At 40.9% G+C, this 17,700-nt stretch overlaps 1 protein-coding gene across 4 annotated transcripts in view; it reads right to left on the bottom strand.

Moving 5' to 3' along the window:
- Positions 1-17,700, bottom strand: part of Scai (suppressor of cancer cell invasion) — a 110,915-nt gene that overhangs the window by 39,586 nt on the left and 53,629 nt on the right. For all 4 annotated transcript variants that reach the window (XR_003835591.1, XM_021149060.2, XM_021149052.2 and 1 more), the window contains 3 exons: positions 11,981-12,076; positions 9,891-9,977; positions 7,498-7,596 (listed from right to left, as the gene is read on the bottom strand). Coding sequence is in view for 3 of the 4 variants with exons in the window: in XM_021149060.2 (XP_021004719.1) it covers positions 7,498-7,596; positions 9,891-9,977; positions 11,981-12,076 (282 nt within the window). In the remaining variant the exon portion in view is untranslated. The remainder of the gene's footprint in view (positions 1-7,497; positions 7,597-9,890; positions 9,978-11,980; positions 12,077-17,700) is intronic.

Genomic DNA, 17,700 nt, shown 5'->3' on the forward strand with positions numbered 1-17,700 from the left:
AAAAAAAAAAACCAGACAAATAACTATTAGAAATATCCCAGAAGGGGCTGGAGAGATGGCTCAGTGGTTAAGAGCACCGGCTGCTCTTCTAGATCCTGAGTTCAATTCCCAGCAACCAGATTCACAACCATCTGTAATGGAATCCAATGCCCTCTTCTGTGTACTCATATAAATAAAATAAAATAATTCTTAAAAAAAAAAAAAGAACAGAAAAAAGAAAAAGAGATCCCAGAAGATGTTTGGCAGAGACATTAAAGAAGATCTTCTGATAAAGAAGATGGGGTGTGCTACTGTGGCTGCACTATCAGCTCCAGCCACTTTCAACTCTGCCCATACATCCCATGATTAAAAGAGGAGACATTTAGCTGGGCGGTGGTGGAGCACGCCTTTAATCCCAGCACTTGGGAGGCAGAGGTAGGCAGATTTCTGAGTTCGAGGTCAGCCTGGTCTACAGAGTGAGTTCCAGGACAGCCAGAGCTATACAGAGAAACCCTGTCTCGAAACAAACAAACAAACAAACAAATGAGGAGACATTTATAAAAGGACCAATGCTCCTACTGCAATGAACTAGGTCACTGAAAAAAATCAATGTCCATAACAGAAACAGGCAGGATCCCTGAAATCCAAGCCAATCATAGCTATGGAGGATCAGAGAGGCTGAGGCTCCTTTGAACTAAGTTCTCCAGGAGCCCATGGTAACTGTCTTAGTTAGGGGTTTACTGCTATGAGCAGACACTATGTCCAAGGCAACTATTGTAAAGACAGCACTTAATTGGGGCTGGCTTACAGGTTCAGGGGTTCAGTTCATAATCATCAAGGCAGGAGCATGACAGTATCAAGGCAGGCATGGTGCAGGCAGAGCTGAGAGTTCTACATCTTCATCTGAAGGCTGCTGATGGAAGACTGACTTTCAGGCAGCTAGGGTGAAGGTCTTTTAGCCCACACCCACAATGACACACCTACTCCAATAGGGCCACACTTTCTAATCGTGCCATTTCCTGGGCTGAGCATATACAAACCATTAGAGTAACCTTTACCATCAGGGGCCAGCTCATAAATTTTCTGGTAAACACAGGGGCTACCCATTTGGTATTATAGGAACCCCTTAAACCCCTTGTCAACCAAAAACTGGAAGTGCAGGGGGCAACAAAACTGCTAAGCTAGGACAAGCGTCTGTGACTGATTCATTCTTCTATTATTTCTGCATGACCCTTCCCTTAGGGGGATGACCTCCTGTACAAGCTCCAGGAAACAAACATCATTCTCAGGAGTTGCAACTGGGAGGCCCTGCTAAGACTTTAACCTGTCCAATAAGTGAGGAATATCTGTTCCGCCAATATCTAACTGATTCCATGAAAGGGGAATGGAAAAAGTTGCTGATTCCAAAAATTCCTACAGTTTAAGCAGAGAATAATCCTGGCTTGGCAAAACATGTATCACCCGTCATAAAGCAATTAACATCTAGGATGATGCCCATTTGAGTCAAACAATGCCCTTTCAGTTTGGAAGCCAGGGAATGGATTATAAGGCTCACTTCAGGAGCATCCTTGATGCAGACACATTTACTTCTTGCCAGTCGGCACGGAATACCTCCTTACTACTTGTCCAAAAGCCATGAACTTAAGACTATAGACCAGTATAAGACTTGAGGGAAGTGAACAAATAAGTATAATCCATTCACTCAACTCTTAGAAATCCCTACATTTAGCTTACCACAAGAGCATAAATTTTACACTGTACTGGATTTAAAAAATGCATTTTTCTCCATTCCTCTATGGAAATTAAGTCAGCCTATGTTTGCGTTGGAATGAACTGATCCTAAACCGGGGATATCGAGACAACTAATCTGGACAGACTGCCTCAAGGGCTCAAATATCCTCCCATTTTCAAGGAAGCACTCAACCACGGCTAAAGTCACTTCTGCAGTAAACGCCCTGAGGGAACCCTGCTGCAGCACCTGGATGATTTATTTTTGGCTGCTAAAAATGACGAGGACAGTTTGAGAGCCATCAGAGGCCTTTTGGAAACTCTAGCCCAGTTAGATTACTGAGTTGCTTACTTCTGGGCATCTGCCTGGGCTATGAACTGAGAGAAGGTAAGCATCCGTTTGTTGTCCCAGGCTTGCACAGTGGCCATAATTCAAATCCCAACTCACCAAGAAACAAGTCAGGGAGTTTCTCGGAGTTGATAGATACCTGGGTTTGCCAAATTCTTGTGTTCTGCTCTGGCAGGGGACAACATCCCTTTGGAATGGACTGGGAACATGAAGAGGCCCTTGCATAGGTCTCCACTTTAACTCTCTCTGATATCTCCAAGCCCTTTCATCTTTATGTTCAGGAAGGGGCACTGCCAGGGGAGTCCTGCCATAGACTCTGAGTCCCTGGAAAAGGTTGGTAACTTTCTTATTTAGGGGTATATCGCTGTGAAGAGACACCAGAACCACAGCAACTCTTATTAAAAAAACAAGACAAAAACATTTAATAGAGGCTGGCTTACAGGTTCAGAGGTTTAGTCTATTATCACGGCAGGAACCACGGCAGTGTGCAGGCAGACACCCTCCTGGAAGAGGGTGTCTGTCTGACAATGTTCAGACAGATATGGTGCTGGTGAAGGAGCTGAGAGTTCTTTTTTTTTTGGTTTTCGAAGACAGGGTTTTCCTGTATAGCCCAGGCCCCTGGCTGTCCTGGAACTCATTCTGTACACCAGGCTGGCCTTGAACTCAGAATCTGCCTTCCTCTGCCTTCCAAGTGCTGGAATTAAAGGCATGCGCCATCACTGCCCAGCTGGAGCTGAGAGTTCTAATCTTGATCCACAGGCAGCAGCACACTATGCCTAGCTTGAACACATGAGACCTCAAAACCCACCCCCACAGTAACACATTTCCTCCAATAAGCCACACATACTCCAACAAGACCACATTTCTTAATAGTGGCCCTATTGGCTAAGCACATTCAATGAGTCTACCAGGGCCAGACCTATCTGGACCACCACAGCTTACATCTCAAAGAGACTGGATCCTGTAGTCTCTGGATGGTTCCCTTATTTAAGAGTCATTATAGCCATTGCAATTCCTGTAAAAGCAGCTGAAAAACTCACATTTGGGCAGACTCTAACTGTAATTGCGTTACATGCCGTGAAAACTTTGCTGATGCCACTAACTGGTTGATGTCAAATGCCCATCTGACTTAATACCAAGCCCTTCTTTTAGATAAGGACAGACTGACCTTTGATAAATCATTAGCTTTTACTACTATCACCCTACTGCCAGATGACAACCCTGAGAAGACCATCCATGACTGCCTGGAAATGCTGGACATTATTCAAAGTACATGACCTGACCTGACATATGTCCTCTCACCACCAGAGATGTGGAACTCTACACAGACAGGAAAGAACAAGATATGCAGAGGTAATTGTCACAGGCCACAAGGAGGTCATTTGGGTGCAAGCCTTGCTCAGGAGCACATGCCTTGCCCAGGGGCCTAGCTGCCCAGAGAGTAGAAATAATTGTACTGACACAGGCTTTAAGATGGGTTAAAGGAAAAATGGTGAACATCTACACAGACAGCCAAGATGCTTTTGCTATGATTCATGTTCATGGACATATATATAAAAAGAGGAGCTTAATCACCTCAGAGGAAACAACTATTAAAAATAAACATGAAATTGTCCAGTTGTAAGAAGCCATTTGGCTACCAACTGAACTGTCTGTAATATCAAAAAGACAAAATCTACCAAACTCTAGGTAACAACCATGTAGATCAAGCCACCAAAGAGGCTGCTCTTAGGGAACCTAAAGCCCAGACTTCCTGGAACTATCTGCTGTCCTAGAGACTCCAGTCTGCCTCAAAGATGTTCCTGAGTCCAAGGAGGAGATCAAGTCATATTCTGACTTAGGGGTTTAGGAGACCTGCAACAGGTAGTGGATCTTGCCTGACAGAAGAATCTGCATGGCAAAGGTACTGGGGCCAAAACTGGTTAACCTGCCTTGCACTGCTCCATGCACTCACCACCTAAGAAGATCTCAGACCTCATCTCTCCTATGTCTGGATACCTAAACAGTGAGAAAAACTTCAGATCGCTACCTGCTCTGTGCAAAGAACAGGCTTCCCCAAGATCAATGGAATCAAGGTACAAAATTACAGTGAATTTTGGAATTGGACTTCGCTGAAGTCAAGCCAGGACTGTATGGTATAAATAAATATTTGCTGGTCTGGAATACCAACACTGGGTGGGTAGAAGCTTTTCCATTCCAAGCAGAATGGTCCAAATGGTAGCTAAGAAATTAATAGCAGAATTTACTCCCAGACTTAACCTTCCCATTTCTCTGGGGTCCAACAATGGCCCAGCCTTCACAGCCAAGTTATCTCAATTGTTCTCTAAGGCTCTTAACATAAATTGGAAACTTCACTGTATTTATGATCCTTGGAGCTCAGCAAAGGCAGAGAGGATGAATAGAACTTTAAAGGAGATTTTTAACTAAATATAACCTTGAGACTGATGGTAACTAGGTTACCATCTGGTTGACCTCTTACCTTACACTCTTCTCAGTTTCCCATGTACCCCCTAATGAGAAAAGTTCACCCCATATGAGATAGTTTATGGGTGATCACTTCCCATGACCCCTTGGGTACATGTTAGATATTATCAGATTGTCCTACTTCAAAAGAGTCTTTAAAAGGATTGCAATTAACCTTGGGTAAGATTTTCCCTGAAGTTTAGCCTGTTCAACCCAGTGGGCACTGCCCTGTAGATCACTCATTCCAGCCTGTAGAGGCTGTATCAATCTGCTACTTCAAAACTGATCTGCATCAACCTAATGGAAAGGACCTTACCTCATGTTTCTCTGGATAGCTACTGCTGTCAATCTTACTAGTATTCCTGCCTGAGTTCATCACTTGCACCTAAAGAAATGTACCCAAGGAACCCACAGAAGAGGAGCCCAACTCTGAAAGGTGGAAAGTGACTAGAAAAGGACTGCTAAAAAACAAACTTTCTAAGGTTTGACTATGCATTATAACTTTAAACACTGTATTTTTGCTGCTGGAAACCCCACCATGACTACCTTGTGGCTAACAGTTTTACTGGTTTGTATACAAATAGAACCTAAATACATCTTGACAGGGGAAATAAAAGGCACTCCTGTCAGAGGCAACACCCTGACATTATTGTCTTGCCATGCAAAAGGTTGCTTTTATCCACCCACTAGGGCCCATGGCTAGGACAAAAAAAAGGGGGTGGGGGCAGGAGCAAATGGTCTTTAGCTAGATAAATGGAGATACTTGAGATGGATTAATCTGACCAATCCCAACGTAATAGTACAGACTTCAGCATAATCAAATATTCTTTTAAAGGTTCTGATAGTGGAAATTACAGATGTACTAAAATAAGAAGAGGAAGGGAAGATTCATTAATCACTTCAACTGAACTTAATATCTCCAGAGTAACTCTGTCTGTATCTAATAATATGGACTATAATTCTGGGCCCATCTAGCACTAAACAGGCAATGAGAATATTCCTGTGTAAGAAAGAACCCCTTCATTCCCAGTCTCTTAAAAAGAAATCTGTATGGAATAGAGATTTTTATATGAAGATTATACAATGAAAATGAGGGATGAAATGGAACACCCACTAATGTTTTAAAAGCGATGGCTGATTTTCCTGTTGATAATGTCCATTTCCTCCACTGCCCATGCTTTGATAACACTAATGTCCCTTCTTCTTGTAAGTCTCCTCATCACACCTCCCTCTCCTTTGGTAAATGATTTCCTAGGCTTTCTGTCTAGGAAAACAATACTTATTCTGTACTCCCTGCAGGGTGTAACGGTTTATGTGGGATAGGATGAGTTGCACCTATTTTACTCAGCAAATCAACAGAATACGAGAGCTCTTCCTGAGAACTGCAGATCCCGCTGGTTGCTGTGTTACCACTGCCTTTCTGCTACCTGTCCCAGGACTTGTTGACTACAAAGAGAGATTTCTAAACTAGCCTGATTTTTAAAAAACTACTACTATTACAGAAAAATATTAGCTAAAATTGAGAAATGGGAGAACTGAGAATAACTTCTACAAAACAGAGCTACTATATATAGACTATTATTCAAACATAATCTTGGCTGTCAACAATTTACTGGAATGTGCTGCTTATTATCTCTGGTTTCTCACATACGACTGACAACCAAATTCATGATCTACATAGAGAAATAAAGAAAATCTCTCCAACAAATTTTTGACTGTCCAATATGGCTAGGATGTCCTCCCCCCACCCCGCATCACTGGTCCTTTAACATTTTTTTTACTGGTTATCATTATCAGGCCCTGCACCCTCCAATGTGTTATTAATCTGACTGCCCATCAGATAATTCTAAAATCATTGCCAAGATGACATTATTAAGATATCAAAGATTTGACAGAAACACTCAAGTCAAGGGAGAACCTGTCTGACTCCATTTTGAAGGCAGGAACCATTATGCTGTATTATTAAAAATATGATTCCCTCTTTCCCAGGCCTTTGTCAAGGTCTCATGTATAAGACATCTATTGGGAACCCCTGAATCCCACCAGACTCCATGAAGCAAACAGTGGGGCTCAGCTGGGCACGGTGACCAAGCAGCATTGTGCTTTTGTTTTTTTGGACTGACAGTATCACTTTGTAGCCCTAGATGACATCCAACACAGCTCCACCTGTCTCTGAAGTGCTGGAGCTAAGAGTGTTTGCCACTACATCTTATGCAGAAAATTCAAAGAATGCTAGTATGTGGCCTCCCTTCCCCCAGCCTGGAACCTGCCTGCTCAAGNGTGGAGCTACCGGCTCATTCGTCCTGCCACGCCTACCTACTGCTGGAACCTGCCTTTGCCGTCTGGAGGCACACACGTGTTCGTCCTGCTACTGGACCCTGAGTTACTTGGCGGGAAATTGGGTTCCCTCCCCCTTCCTTTATAAACTGGGTGTCTGGAAATATTAAATTGAGTCTTGATCAGAGTCTTGTCTTGACTTCATTCTTTTCTTCCGCCCCGCCTAGTTACCTCTCTTTCAGCCTGAACTGCCTTTCTCAGTTGAACCGTTCGTGTTGTGGACCGCGGGCGGGCCGCAACACTAGTAGTCTCTTCTCTGACAACTACATGGTCTAGAGATGACAAAGACATTAGTGAAGCCTAGCTTAGAGTCCTTTCTTCCCTATGAAACCTGTGTAACCTATATGCAACATAAAGAAATAACCCTCTATGACAAGATGGATCAGTGGATAAAGGCACTTGCATGATGGCCTGAGTAGGATTCTCAGAACCTATGAGGCTGGAGTAGAGGATGACTCTTAAAAGTTGTCCTGACCTTTCCATGAACACGGTGACATCTACACATGGGAGCATGGACACACACACACACACACACACACACACACACACGTACAGAGTAATAAAAGGAAAAGGAAATGTATGTTTTTTGTACCATTTCCACATGAACTAAAATGCTTTCTGAAAGCAAAGCTGACACATACCTGTCCTCTTTATTGACTTGAGAGTAGTATGATCTCTGTCTGATTGCAGAGTAGAAGGAGAAAGCCTCATTCAGATAACTGGTCTCAGAAGTTCGCAAACTATAAGAAAAAAAAATTGTTTTTAAGTAAGACGCAAACTGGGTGTAATGCTCATGAAAAACACTTGTTCTAGATTGCCCTACTCTGCACAGGGGGATGGGAATGACTACGGTAACTTTGAGTCAGCAAGGTATCGACCATGTTATCTTTCAATTGTCTGGTAACAGCAGCAATACAGTTCTTCCATGCTGTTCCAACCAAGGTACACATCACTCTCATTGTTAAAGGGACAGGATTCTACTATGCCTGCTTCCAGAACTCAATAGACCCACTGTCACTTGATCTTTGGTCCATTTCTTTAGTTTTTTCCCCTCCTTACTAAACTATACTACTCTCTGGGGAATGCAAATGAGCTATGATGCCTGTTTAACATGTCTAGTTTAATAAGAGACTTTCAAAAAATAATTTACTTTAAAAAGTTTATTTAGTATCCTGACAAATTTTATACACACCCACCCACCCACCCTTCTGGTTACTCTCTCCTTTCTCTCATCTTTCTACTCCTATCAAGTCTTCTTTCTTCCTGTTCCTTCCCAGATTTTGTTGTATGTCTCATTTGATAACCAGGGCCGTTTATGCAACCATTGGATTGGAACTATCTCTGGAGCCTAGAGAGGGCAACAGTGGGTACACAACTACAGAAACACAATCTTTCTTTGAATCTATCAGTAGAGCTCCCTGACTCCTTTTCCATCAAGGCCTGGCTGTTAATGATCCCTTTTTTGTGGAGACCCAATGCAGACATCTGTAGTTGCTGAGGATTCATGATTACAATGATTGGTACTTCTCAGCCCTTCTCTCTATCTGTACTTCCATAATTACTGTTCTCTAAGCTTGGGAAGGATGTTATCCATGTCTTCTCTAGGGATGAGTACATCAAAAATCACTTATTCTTAGTGAAAGGAAATAAAACTTGAGACCTGTGATTCATGTAATGTATGTCAAATAGCCCAAAGAGTTGTTTGTGAGCTTTGAAACCTGGGGCTGAGAACATAGCAGAACAGGCCAGGACATGCCCAGGCAGGCCCGTCGTTACATGTCCTGACTGGCCTGGTGCCTCCCTATGTCCCGCCCTTCTGACAGTCTGTTGATGTTTAAATGGACCAATCATGTGAAACCATGCCAATTCCTCCTCCAGCCCCACCCCTTTTCTATAAAAACCCCTAGCTTCCAAGCCTCGGGGTCAAATCCACTGTCTGGTGCGTGAGATACATTTAGTGGAGCTCCGCCATTATGGCTCCACCATGTAGTCGACACCTCTGTCTCCTGCGGGAGATATGTGTCGGCCCGGAGCTCCGTCATTAAACTACCTCATGCTTTTATATCAAGATGGTCGTCTGTTCGTGATTCTTGGGTGCACGCCGAATGGGCATTGAGTGGGGGTTTCCCTACTAGGTTCTTTCATTAGCACTGTAACACAGGTTTTTAAGATCCTCTTCTGGCAACAAGAGGGAAACAGTACTGGGCATTCTAAGAGGCGTGCCCACACTGGGAAGATGATGACTTTTCTTACCTTTTGTTTGGCTTGCTTTGGTTTTCTGAGACAGGGCTTCTCTGTTTAGCCCTGGCTGTCCTGGAACTCACTCTGTATGTAGACCAGGCAGGCCTTGAACTCACAGATTCCCCCTACCTCTGCCTTCTGAGTGTTGGGATAAAAGGTGTGTGCCACAATCAAGGGCTTTGTGGGTTTTTCTTTTCTTACCTTTTAAATTACAAAAGGTTAAAGTTTTATGTATCTAAGTACACTGTCGCTGTCTTCAGACACATCAGAAGAGGGCACCAGATCCCATTACAGATGGTTGTGAGCCAAAATGTGGCTGCTGGGAATTTAACTCAGGACCTCAGAAGGATCAGCCAGTGCTCATAACTGCGGAGCTATCTCTCCAGTCTCAGATGTTACTATTTTAAAGATGCAAACAACTATCAATTTACCTCACTTAACCTCTCAAACATAGTCAACAAGGATGAGTGTGTAAAGAATACTATGAACATCATATATGCTACATGTCTCTACACACCATCAAGACTTGAGAAGTCCTAAGAATGGTAAATCTATTTAGTATTCATTGCTTATAAAAAACCAAAATCAAACTCCTCAGGTCTGATCAAATGAAGTTACTGAAGAGAACAGCTGACATGAAGAATACTGCTTAAATTATATAATGCCATTTCATGATGCCATTTTGATCCATCTAGCCTAAACAAAATTCCATCTATAGCTCACTGCCTTCCCTCCAACATGCTCTGTTTTAACCAAAGAAACACTTTATTCTTTCCATATTAAATTCACTTACTAATAGTGGTAATACAGCTGCCCGATCTTGGAAGCGATTTCCCCTATTTGCCACCGCTTCAAGCCATACCGATTATCCAAGACTTGTCTGTTTATATAGGAGACAAAAAATAGAAATAACAAAATATAAATTTCAAAAAGAACCAAAGCTATAAATTCAATGATAAAATATCATCTCATTAGCAAAGATCATGAATTATAAGATTTCATTATAACCATTCTACTACATTAAAAAATGTTTCTCTTGACTGATTTGTGTCATGTCATCAGGTATATATAAGTATATAATCTGTGTATGAGTGTGCATGAGCGTGTGATTATTTGAGTGCACGTATGTATGCCTCAGCTCAAGTATGGCAGTCAGTTATTGCTTCTCACATTCTTGGTCATTACCATGCATGCAGTTAGCCAGGAATTCTTCTGTCTTTGCTTCCATTCTCATTACAGGATTAGATTGGATTCCAGTCTCACACTTGAATGACAAGTGAGATAACCGTGAACTCTTGATCCTATTTCTACCTCTTAAGCACCAGAACTATAAATGTGTACCACCACACCCAGCTAAAAAATTATTTATTAAATGCCCACTGAAGCCAGGTGTGGTGGCAGATGTCTTTAATCCTAGCATTTGGGAAGCAGAAGCAGTTGGATCTCTGTTAGTTTGAGGTCAGCCTGGTCTACAGAGTGAGTTCCAGAATAGCCATGGCTACACAGAGAAACACTTTGTCGAAAAACCAAAAGCCAAAAATGATGTAACACTTTCTCCCCAAACAGTATGGGCAATTAACTCATTTCAGAATGAAATCACAGATTATCTTCCCATGTGAAAGAGGGAGTAGAACGTTCCATACAAAACATTCATTAAAAATTTTAAACAGAAAACAAACAAACAAAACCAAAAACCACCAAAATCTTGTTTTTATTTGGATCATGAAGATAAAATACTTTATACTTGATCTTAGCCAAAAGGTCAAGAAGCACTAAATAGGCGGTTATTTTAAAAGCATTAAGACTGAGCCAACAAGATGACTAAATCTCTAGAACCTACATGGTGGAAGTAAGATGACTCAGCCAGTAAACCTGTGACCTACACATACACACACACACACACACAACCAAACTGAAACCATTTTGAATAAAACTTCTATTTTGAATAGAGATCAAATGAAGTTTTAAGTTTCAAGACCTCCCTGGTTAACTGACATCCTGGTTGGCAAGTTGAAATATGAATGCTAGGCAAGTTGCCCTGTCACAGTTGAAAAACCCAACCAATGGGAACAGAATAAGTGTACCACAGAGACATGTTTCTAAGAAAGTCCCTCATCCCTAAATCCTGATTGGTAGGAAAAGATAACTGTTACTTGGCACAGATGTTTGTGGTTTTCAAGATTACAAGTTCTGCAACATTCCCGCCCTGGGTAGGGGTGGGTATGTGGGTATGTTGCTATTTAGTTCCCATGTCTGTTCTGTGTCCTGATCAATCAGTAACAGCTTGAGTACAATAAACTTTTGTCATCTACACTGACCTGGCTTTGAGTTGTATTGGAGTTAAGCAGACCTCACAACAGCAAAACTCACCCCCCAATCATATGTAAACAAAAAATAAACAACAAGGGAGCTGGGGAGATGGCTCAGTGGTTAAGAACACTGACTGCTCTTCCAGAGGTCCTGAGTTCGACTCCCAGTAACTACATGGTGGCTCACAACCATCTATAATAGGATCTGACGCCCTGTTCTGGTGTGTCTGAAGACAGCTACAGTGAACTCCTATACATAAAATAAAATAGTTCTTTAAGGGCTGGGGAGATGGCTCAGTGGTTAAGAGCAGTGACTGCTCTTCCAGAAGTCCTAAGTTCAATTCCCAGCAAACATACGGTGTGGCTCACAACCATCTGTGATGGGATCTGAAGTCCTCTTCTGGTGTCTCTGAAAAGAGCGACAGTGTACTTACTCATATACATCAAATAAATAAATAAATCTTAAAAAAATAAAGAATAAGACAAAACAGTAAATTTGTTCACAGTCAGAACTATAGCTAGCATACAATTATACAATGCTCCTTTATTGCCCTTTAGCTATGAAACTCTTTACCGATGCTGCTGCTGGAATTTCCAGAGTTTGGTGTAAACATCAAAAGTTCTTCCGAAGTAGGACTGCCACTGCTTCTGTCCATACTGAGGCAAATCTCTGAAAAGTGAAGTGGGCACTGACTTTAAATTTTCAGAAATTATATCTTGTGATGATATAATAAATCATATTAATTAAAATACTTACCTCCAGGATTTCTCTGTTAAACGAAGTTCTAATTTTTGAAGGAAAAATAATTCTAGAGACCAGAACACATTTTCCCACTCTAAATTACAGTGTATCTTAGTGTCCTCTGAACATGTCTCTCCTATCAAGACAAATCATTTCTTCACTGGCAGGTGATATACTCACTTAGGTACTGCTAATTTCCAATATTTATCTTCAGCTAAGACTATAGCAATCTGGAAACACTGCTTTAGGGAACACAGACTTAACTCGAAATGGATGGGTTGTTATGCTATACTATCCCTTTTTTAGAAGAGAAATACCCCATGTCCTTAAGCCTGATGACCTGCGATATCTGCCTTAGGTAAACGACTATTCTCTACTTACTGTAGGAATATTGGGCCTAACCATGTTAACTTGTTTAGGGCAATGCATATAATTGTAAATTATTCCATCTTCCCTTCACCATCTGATCTAACACTGACTATAACCTATAACACAGAGAAGATACACCAAATGGATCCAGAGGACTAAAGACAGCTTACAGGTAACTTGGGAGTTAGAAATAAATCTCCATTTTAGTAAGGCATGAAAATTTAGAATGATTTGTTACAGCAGCAGTATGTTAAAAAAGCTAGTTAACAACTAGTGTTGAGTACAGGTTATCGTCATGAAAGACCGTGGCACTGGCCTCAGAAGCAGGTAACTATTACTACAGACTGGACATGAGGCCATTGGTGGGATGGCAAAACTGCCTGCAGTGATCTGGAATGCAGGCAGAGTGACAAACTAGGCAGTTTACACAAAGAAGGAAAAAATGTTATTAGCCAGCCCTGGGTTGAATCAGTTGGTTGTGCTTTAACAAAATGCTGTAAGAAAAGGGTAAATTCTGCCAATAAATAAATAAACAAACAAACAAACAGATAGTCTATGAGCAGTTGAAATAGAGAAAAATCTACAAATTCAAGGAATTTTAGGACTGAAAGATTCAATTTCAGACACTTAGCTATAAAAAAATACGCCGGGCGGTGGTGGCGCACGCCTTTAATCCCAGCACTTGGGAGGCAGAGGCAGGCGGATTTCTGAGTTCGAGGTCAGCCTGGTCTACAAAGTGAGTTCCAGGACAGCCAGGACTATACAGAGAAACCCTGTCTCGAAAAAAAGAAAAAAAAAAAATACAATTGAGTCAGGCATAGTGTTACATGTCTGTCATCCCAACATGCAAAACATCTAAGCAGGGGGATCCTAAGTTTGAGGCCATTCTAAGCTACACATAGGAAGATCTTGTCTGTGTAAATAAAAACCATTCCTCCCCCAACATACACACAATGGAAAAACATATTCAAAATGTTTCTGAAGATTCATCTTCATTAAAAAAAGTATAAGATGAAATAAACAAAACAAATCCAAATAGCCTCATAGGCTCATCATTTAATGTTGTTTCCCCCCCCCCCCTATATTGCTTTCTTGTAATATTTATTTTGTTGCTTAAATAAAGAAGTTGAGGGCTGGTGAGATGGCTCAGTGGTTAAAGTGTTAGCTGTTTAAGCCTGAGTTCAATTTCCAGAACCTGTATAAAGATGGAAGACGAGAACAGGCTCTACAGGTTGCTTTCTGACCTCCACATGAGCTCCACAGCATGTGTATCCACACATATGTCACAGACATACAAGAAGATGATGAAGATAATAAAAGTTATACTTCTATTTTCTTTGTTGTATAAAACAGTGTTTTAAAGATGAATGTTTTGTGCTCAATCTTGAGGTTATCAGAATAAAATTAATAACTGAGATAAAAGTGACTGATTTTCTAGAATCACTAAGAAAATCACTAAATAAGATTTGTCAGGAAATGACAGTACACAACATTTTTCACATTTAGATCAATGAAAAATGTTAGCTGTATATTTTTTAATATTAATTTCTTCAAAATAATTCGAGCATTTATCGTTGCAGTCTAAAGAATCAGCCACTCTGTAGCTGGCAAGATGGATTAGTAGGAAAAGAGCCTGTTGCCAAGACTGATGACCTGTGTAGGAGAGAGCCAACCCCAAAAGTTGTCCTTTGACCTTCTCAGAAATGACATGGCTTGTGTGCAGTACCTTTTCCCCCATAAACAGAAAAAAAAATTCAACTATAAAACTGTTTCTTTTGTAATACAAGGTTAAATTTTTTTTCTATATCACCTTTTCTCTAATGACATATATCCTAGAGCTAACATTTAAATCACTGTAAATACTTAGAATCTAAAATGAAATATTATATGATAGTGAACTTTAGACAGATTCTTTTATTTTTATTTTTATTTTATTTTATTTTATTTTAAGATTTATTTATTTATTATATGTAAGTACACTGTAGCTGTCTTCAGACACACCAGAAGAGGGCGCCAGATCTCGTTACGGATGGTTGTGAGCCACCATGTGGTTGCTGGGATTTGAACTCCGGACCTTTGGAAGAGCAATCGGGTGCTCTTACCCACTGAGCCATCTCACCAGCCCCCAGATTCTTTTAATATTCAGAGTTTGATTCTAAATGCATCATCTGATTATTATTGCTGTTAACAGAGATAGGAAATTAATGACTCATGGAATCAAATTAAATGTGGCTCTGTGAATTACCCCAGAAGTTAAATGACCTTGCATTTCAATTTGCAAAGGCATTGATTCTATAAGCTAGCCGCTCATTCTTTTTCTGATGTTTTACGGAATGTACTGGTGTGACACCAACCTCTGTTTAAACACTCAGTGCTGAGCTGGGCAGTGGTGGCACACACCTTTAATCCCAGCACTTGGGAGGTAGAGGCAGGCATATTTCTGAGTTCAAGGCCAGCCTGGTCTACAGAGTGAGTTCTGGGACAACCAGGGCTATACAAAGAAACCTTGTCTCAAACAAAAAACAAAACAAGACAAAAAACAACCAAAAAAACAAAACAAACAAACCCTCAGTGCTGTTAGCAGGTATCTGTCAGGAGGAGGCTGGGAAGAAACAGACTAAATAACTAACTTACACCTTGCAGGTGTAGTCAGTGTGAAGCTAAGTTGTCAAAACTATGGAAGTTTCAAGTTTCTATATGTAGTGGTTTGCATATGCCTAGGAGTGGCACTATTAAAAGGCATGGCCTTGTTGGAGGAAGTGTGTCACTGTGGGGGTGGGCAATGGGACCTTTTTCCTAACCATGTGAAAGCTAGTCTTCTAGCAGTCTGCAGATGAAGATATAGAACTCTCAGCTCCTCCTGCACCATGCCTGCCTGGACACAGTCATGTTCCTACTTTGATGATGAACCTCTGAACCTGTAAGCCAGCCCCAATTAAATGTTGTTGTCCTTATAAGAGTTGCCTTGATCATGGTGTCTGTTCACAGCAATGGAAACTTAACTAAGATATAAATCTACCTTCTTCACGTACTTGAATGAGCTATGATCACTAATGCCTACTCTTCAGCCCTCTCCAGTCTTGTGTGGTATCACACTGTTCCTAAAATCCTGATCACTTACAAATCTTCTGTTTTTACAATGTTTTCCAGTGGCTTCTCATTTACTTCTCAAAACCTTAGTGTCTCGTCTGGTGTGTGAGAATTGTGGCCAGTACACTAGGACTCAAATGCAACCACCTTCTAACTCCTAATTCAATATTCTCTTTTTTTTTTTTTAGCATTTAAGATAGCAATCTAGATTTCTTTTATCCCCTTAGTACTGAGATTATATGCAGGCATTACACATACTAGGCAAATAGTCTACCACTGATCTCTATCTACGACTCTAGATTTTCTTACATTAACAAGAATCATAGCATTTTGTTCTTGAAGCAGAGGGAGCTTTAAGAAGGTATTTTAAGCCAGGTGGTGGTTCATGCCTTTAATTCCAGCACTTGGGAGGCAGAGGCCAGTAGATCTCTGAGTTCAAGTCTAGTCTGGTTTCCAGAGGGAGTTCCAGGGAAGCCAGAGCCACACAGAAACCTTGTCTTGAAAAACAAAACAAAACAGCCCTTGCTCTGTACTCAGCTGGACACCTTAAGATCTAAGAAGATCTGTCTTATCTGACCTTGGAGAGTTAAAAATAACTGATGAGTGAGTGGGTAGGGGAGCAGGGTGGGGGGAGGGTATAGGGGACTTCTGGGATAGCATTTGAAATGTAATTGAAGAAATGAAGAAAATATCTAATAAAAAAATAACTGATGAGAACAGACTAATCTGCTCTATTATTTAATATGACATTTAAATTGCTAGATTTTGCAAGAAGCTTTGAATTTACTCAGAATCTTCCCAAAACAGAATGAATAACAAGAGAACAAATTAAAAACAAAACAAAAAATCCACAGACAACATTTTTTCATTGACATTAACTTTGGGTCCCAAAACAGTAGATTTGTGTCCTGAGATCTGAGCATAAAGAAAAAACCCAGGGTTCTCACCTAATGATGCTTTTCAAGGATACACATGAGAAAACATAGTCCTCAGAGTAAATCAACCCTGCCTACATCCCGAGCTTGGATTTGTAGCCTATATTAATCGGGAGATAATACATACCCACTGCGTGAACATCCAGCCTACTGTACTTTGCTCTGGCAACCCTCAAAAAGAATATAACAAATGACAAAAAACCCTGACAATTTCCAAAATGCAGGTGTTTTGTGACAAACTGCCAACAGCCAAATGCCTTGTATGCTGTCAGTCTCTATAAGAGGGGATGTGAGAAACCAAAAGGAAACACATGATGGACCATCAAAGACATGGACCCAGAACAGCCAATACTGATTAACCAGGGCGCACTGTGAGGATAGAAGCCTAAACTGTGTACTGTTTGGCCTTAGCCATGAGCCACAAAGTCACAAAGAAGGAGTCCTAGAAAAGAGAATTTCAAGTCTCAAATGAATTAAGATGCAAGCAAGAATAAAACAGTCACTGAACCCAAAGATATGAAAAGGGATACAAATGTCTTGATAAGTTCTACACAGATAATATGCTAAAACAGAACTATTGACACACTGAATCAAATAACACATTTATTAATGTTTCTTTTTACTTTAAAAAGGGTAGTTGGAATAAACAATTACATTTGAAGCTCACATTTTCTTTATTAGCCCCTTCATTATTATTATTATTATTATTATTATGATGATGATGATGATGATTATTTCTTTTTCTGCTGAACTTATTGTGTGGTCCTAGCTAGCCTGGAATCTGTGCTGATCTTCCTGCCTCTGCCTCCCAGGTGCTGAGATTACCTCTTTGCCCATGTCCAGCTCACATTAAATTTCTATGTCACTCCTTTTCTAGACCATGAACCCAAGCTAGCCAATGCAGTGCTTGTCTATGCCAAAAGCATACTTGACTCTGGGAAGTGGTATAAGCCACATGAACTGAGAACATGGAGCACACGCATGCACAGATGGTATTGCTTCTGTAGTAACTAATAATTTGCAGAACTGGCCTCTGGCAGAATATTAAGAAAGAGGAGCTTGAGCCGGGCGTGGTGGCGCACGCCTTTAATCCCAGCACTTGGGAGGCAGAGGCAGGTGGATTTCTGAGTTCAAGGCCAGCCTGGTCTACAAAGTGAG

Source organism: Mus caroli, chromosome 2 (genome assembly GCF_900094665.2).
Source record: "Mus caroli chromosome 2, CAROLI_EIJ_v1.1, whole genome shotgun sequence".
NCBI lineage: Eukaryota > Metazoa > Chordata > Mammalia > Rodentia > Muridae > Mus > Mus caroli.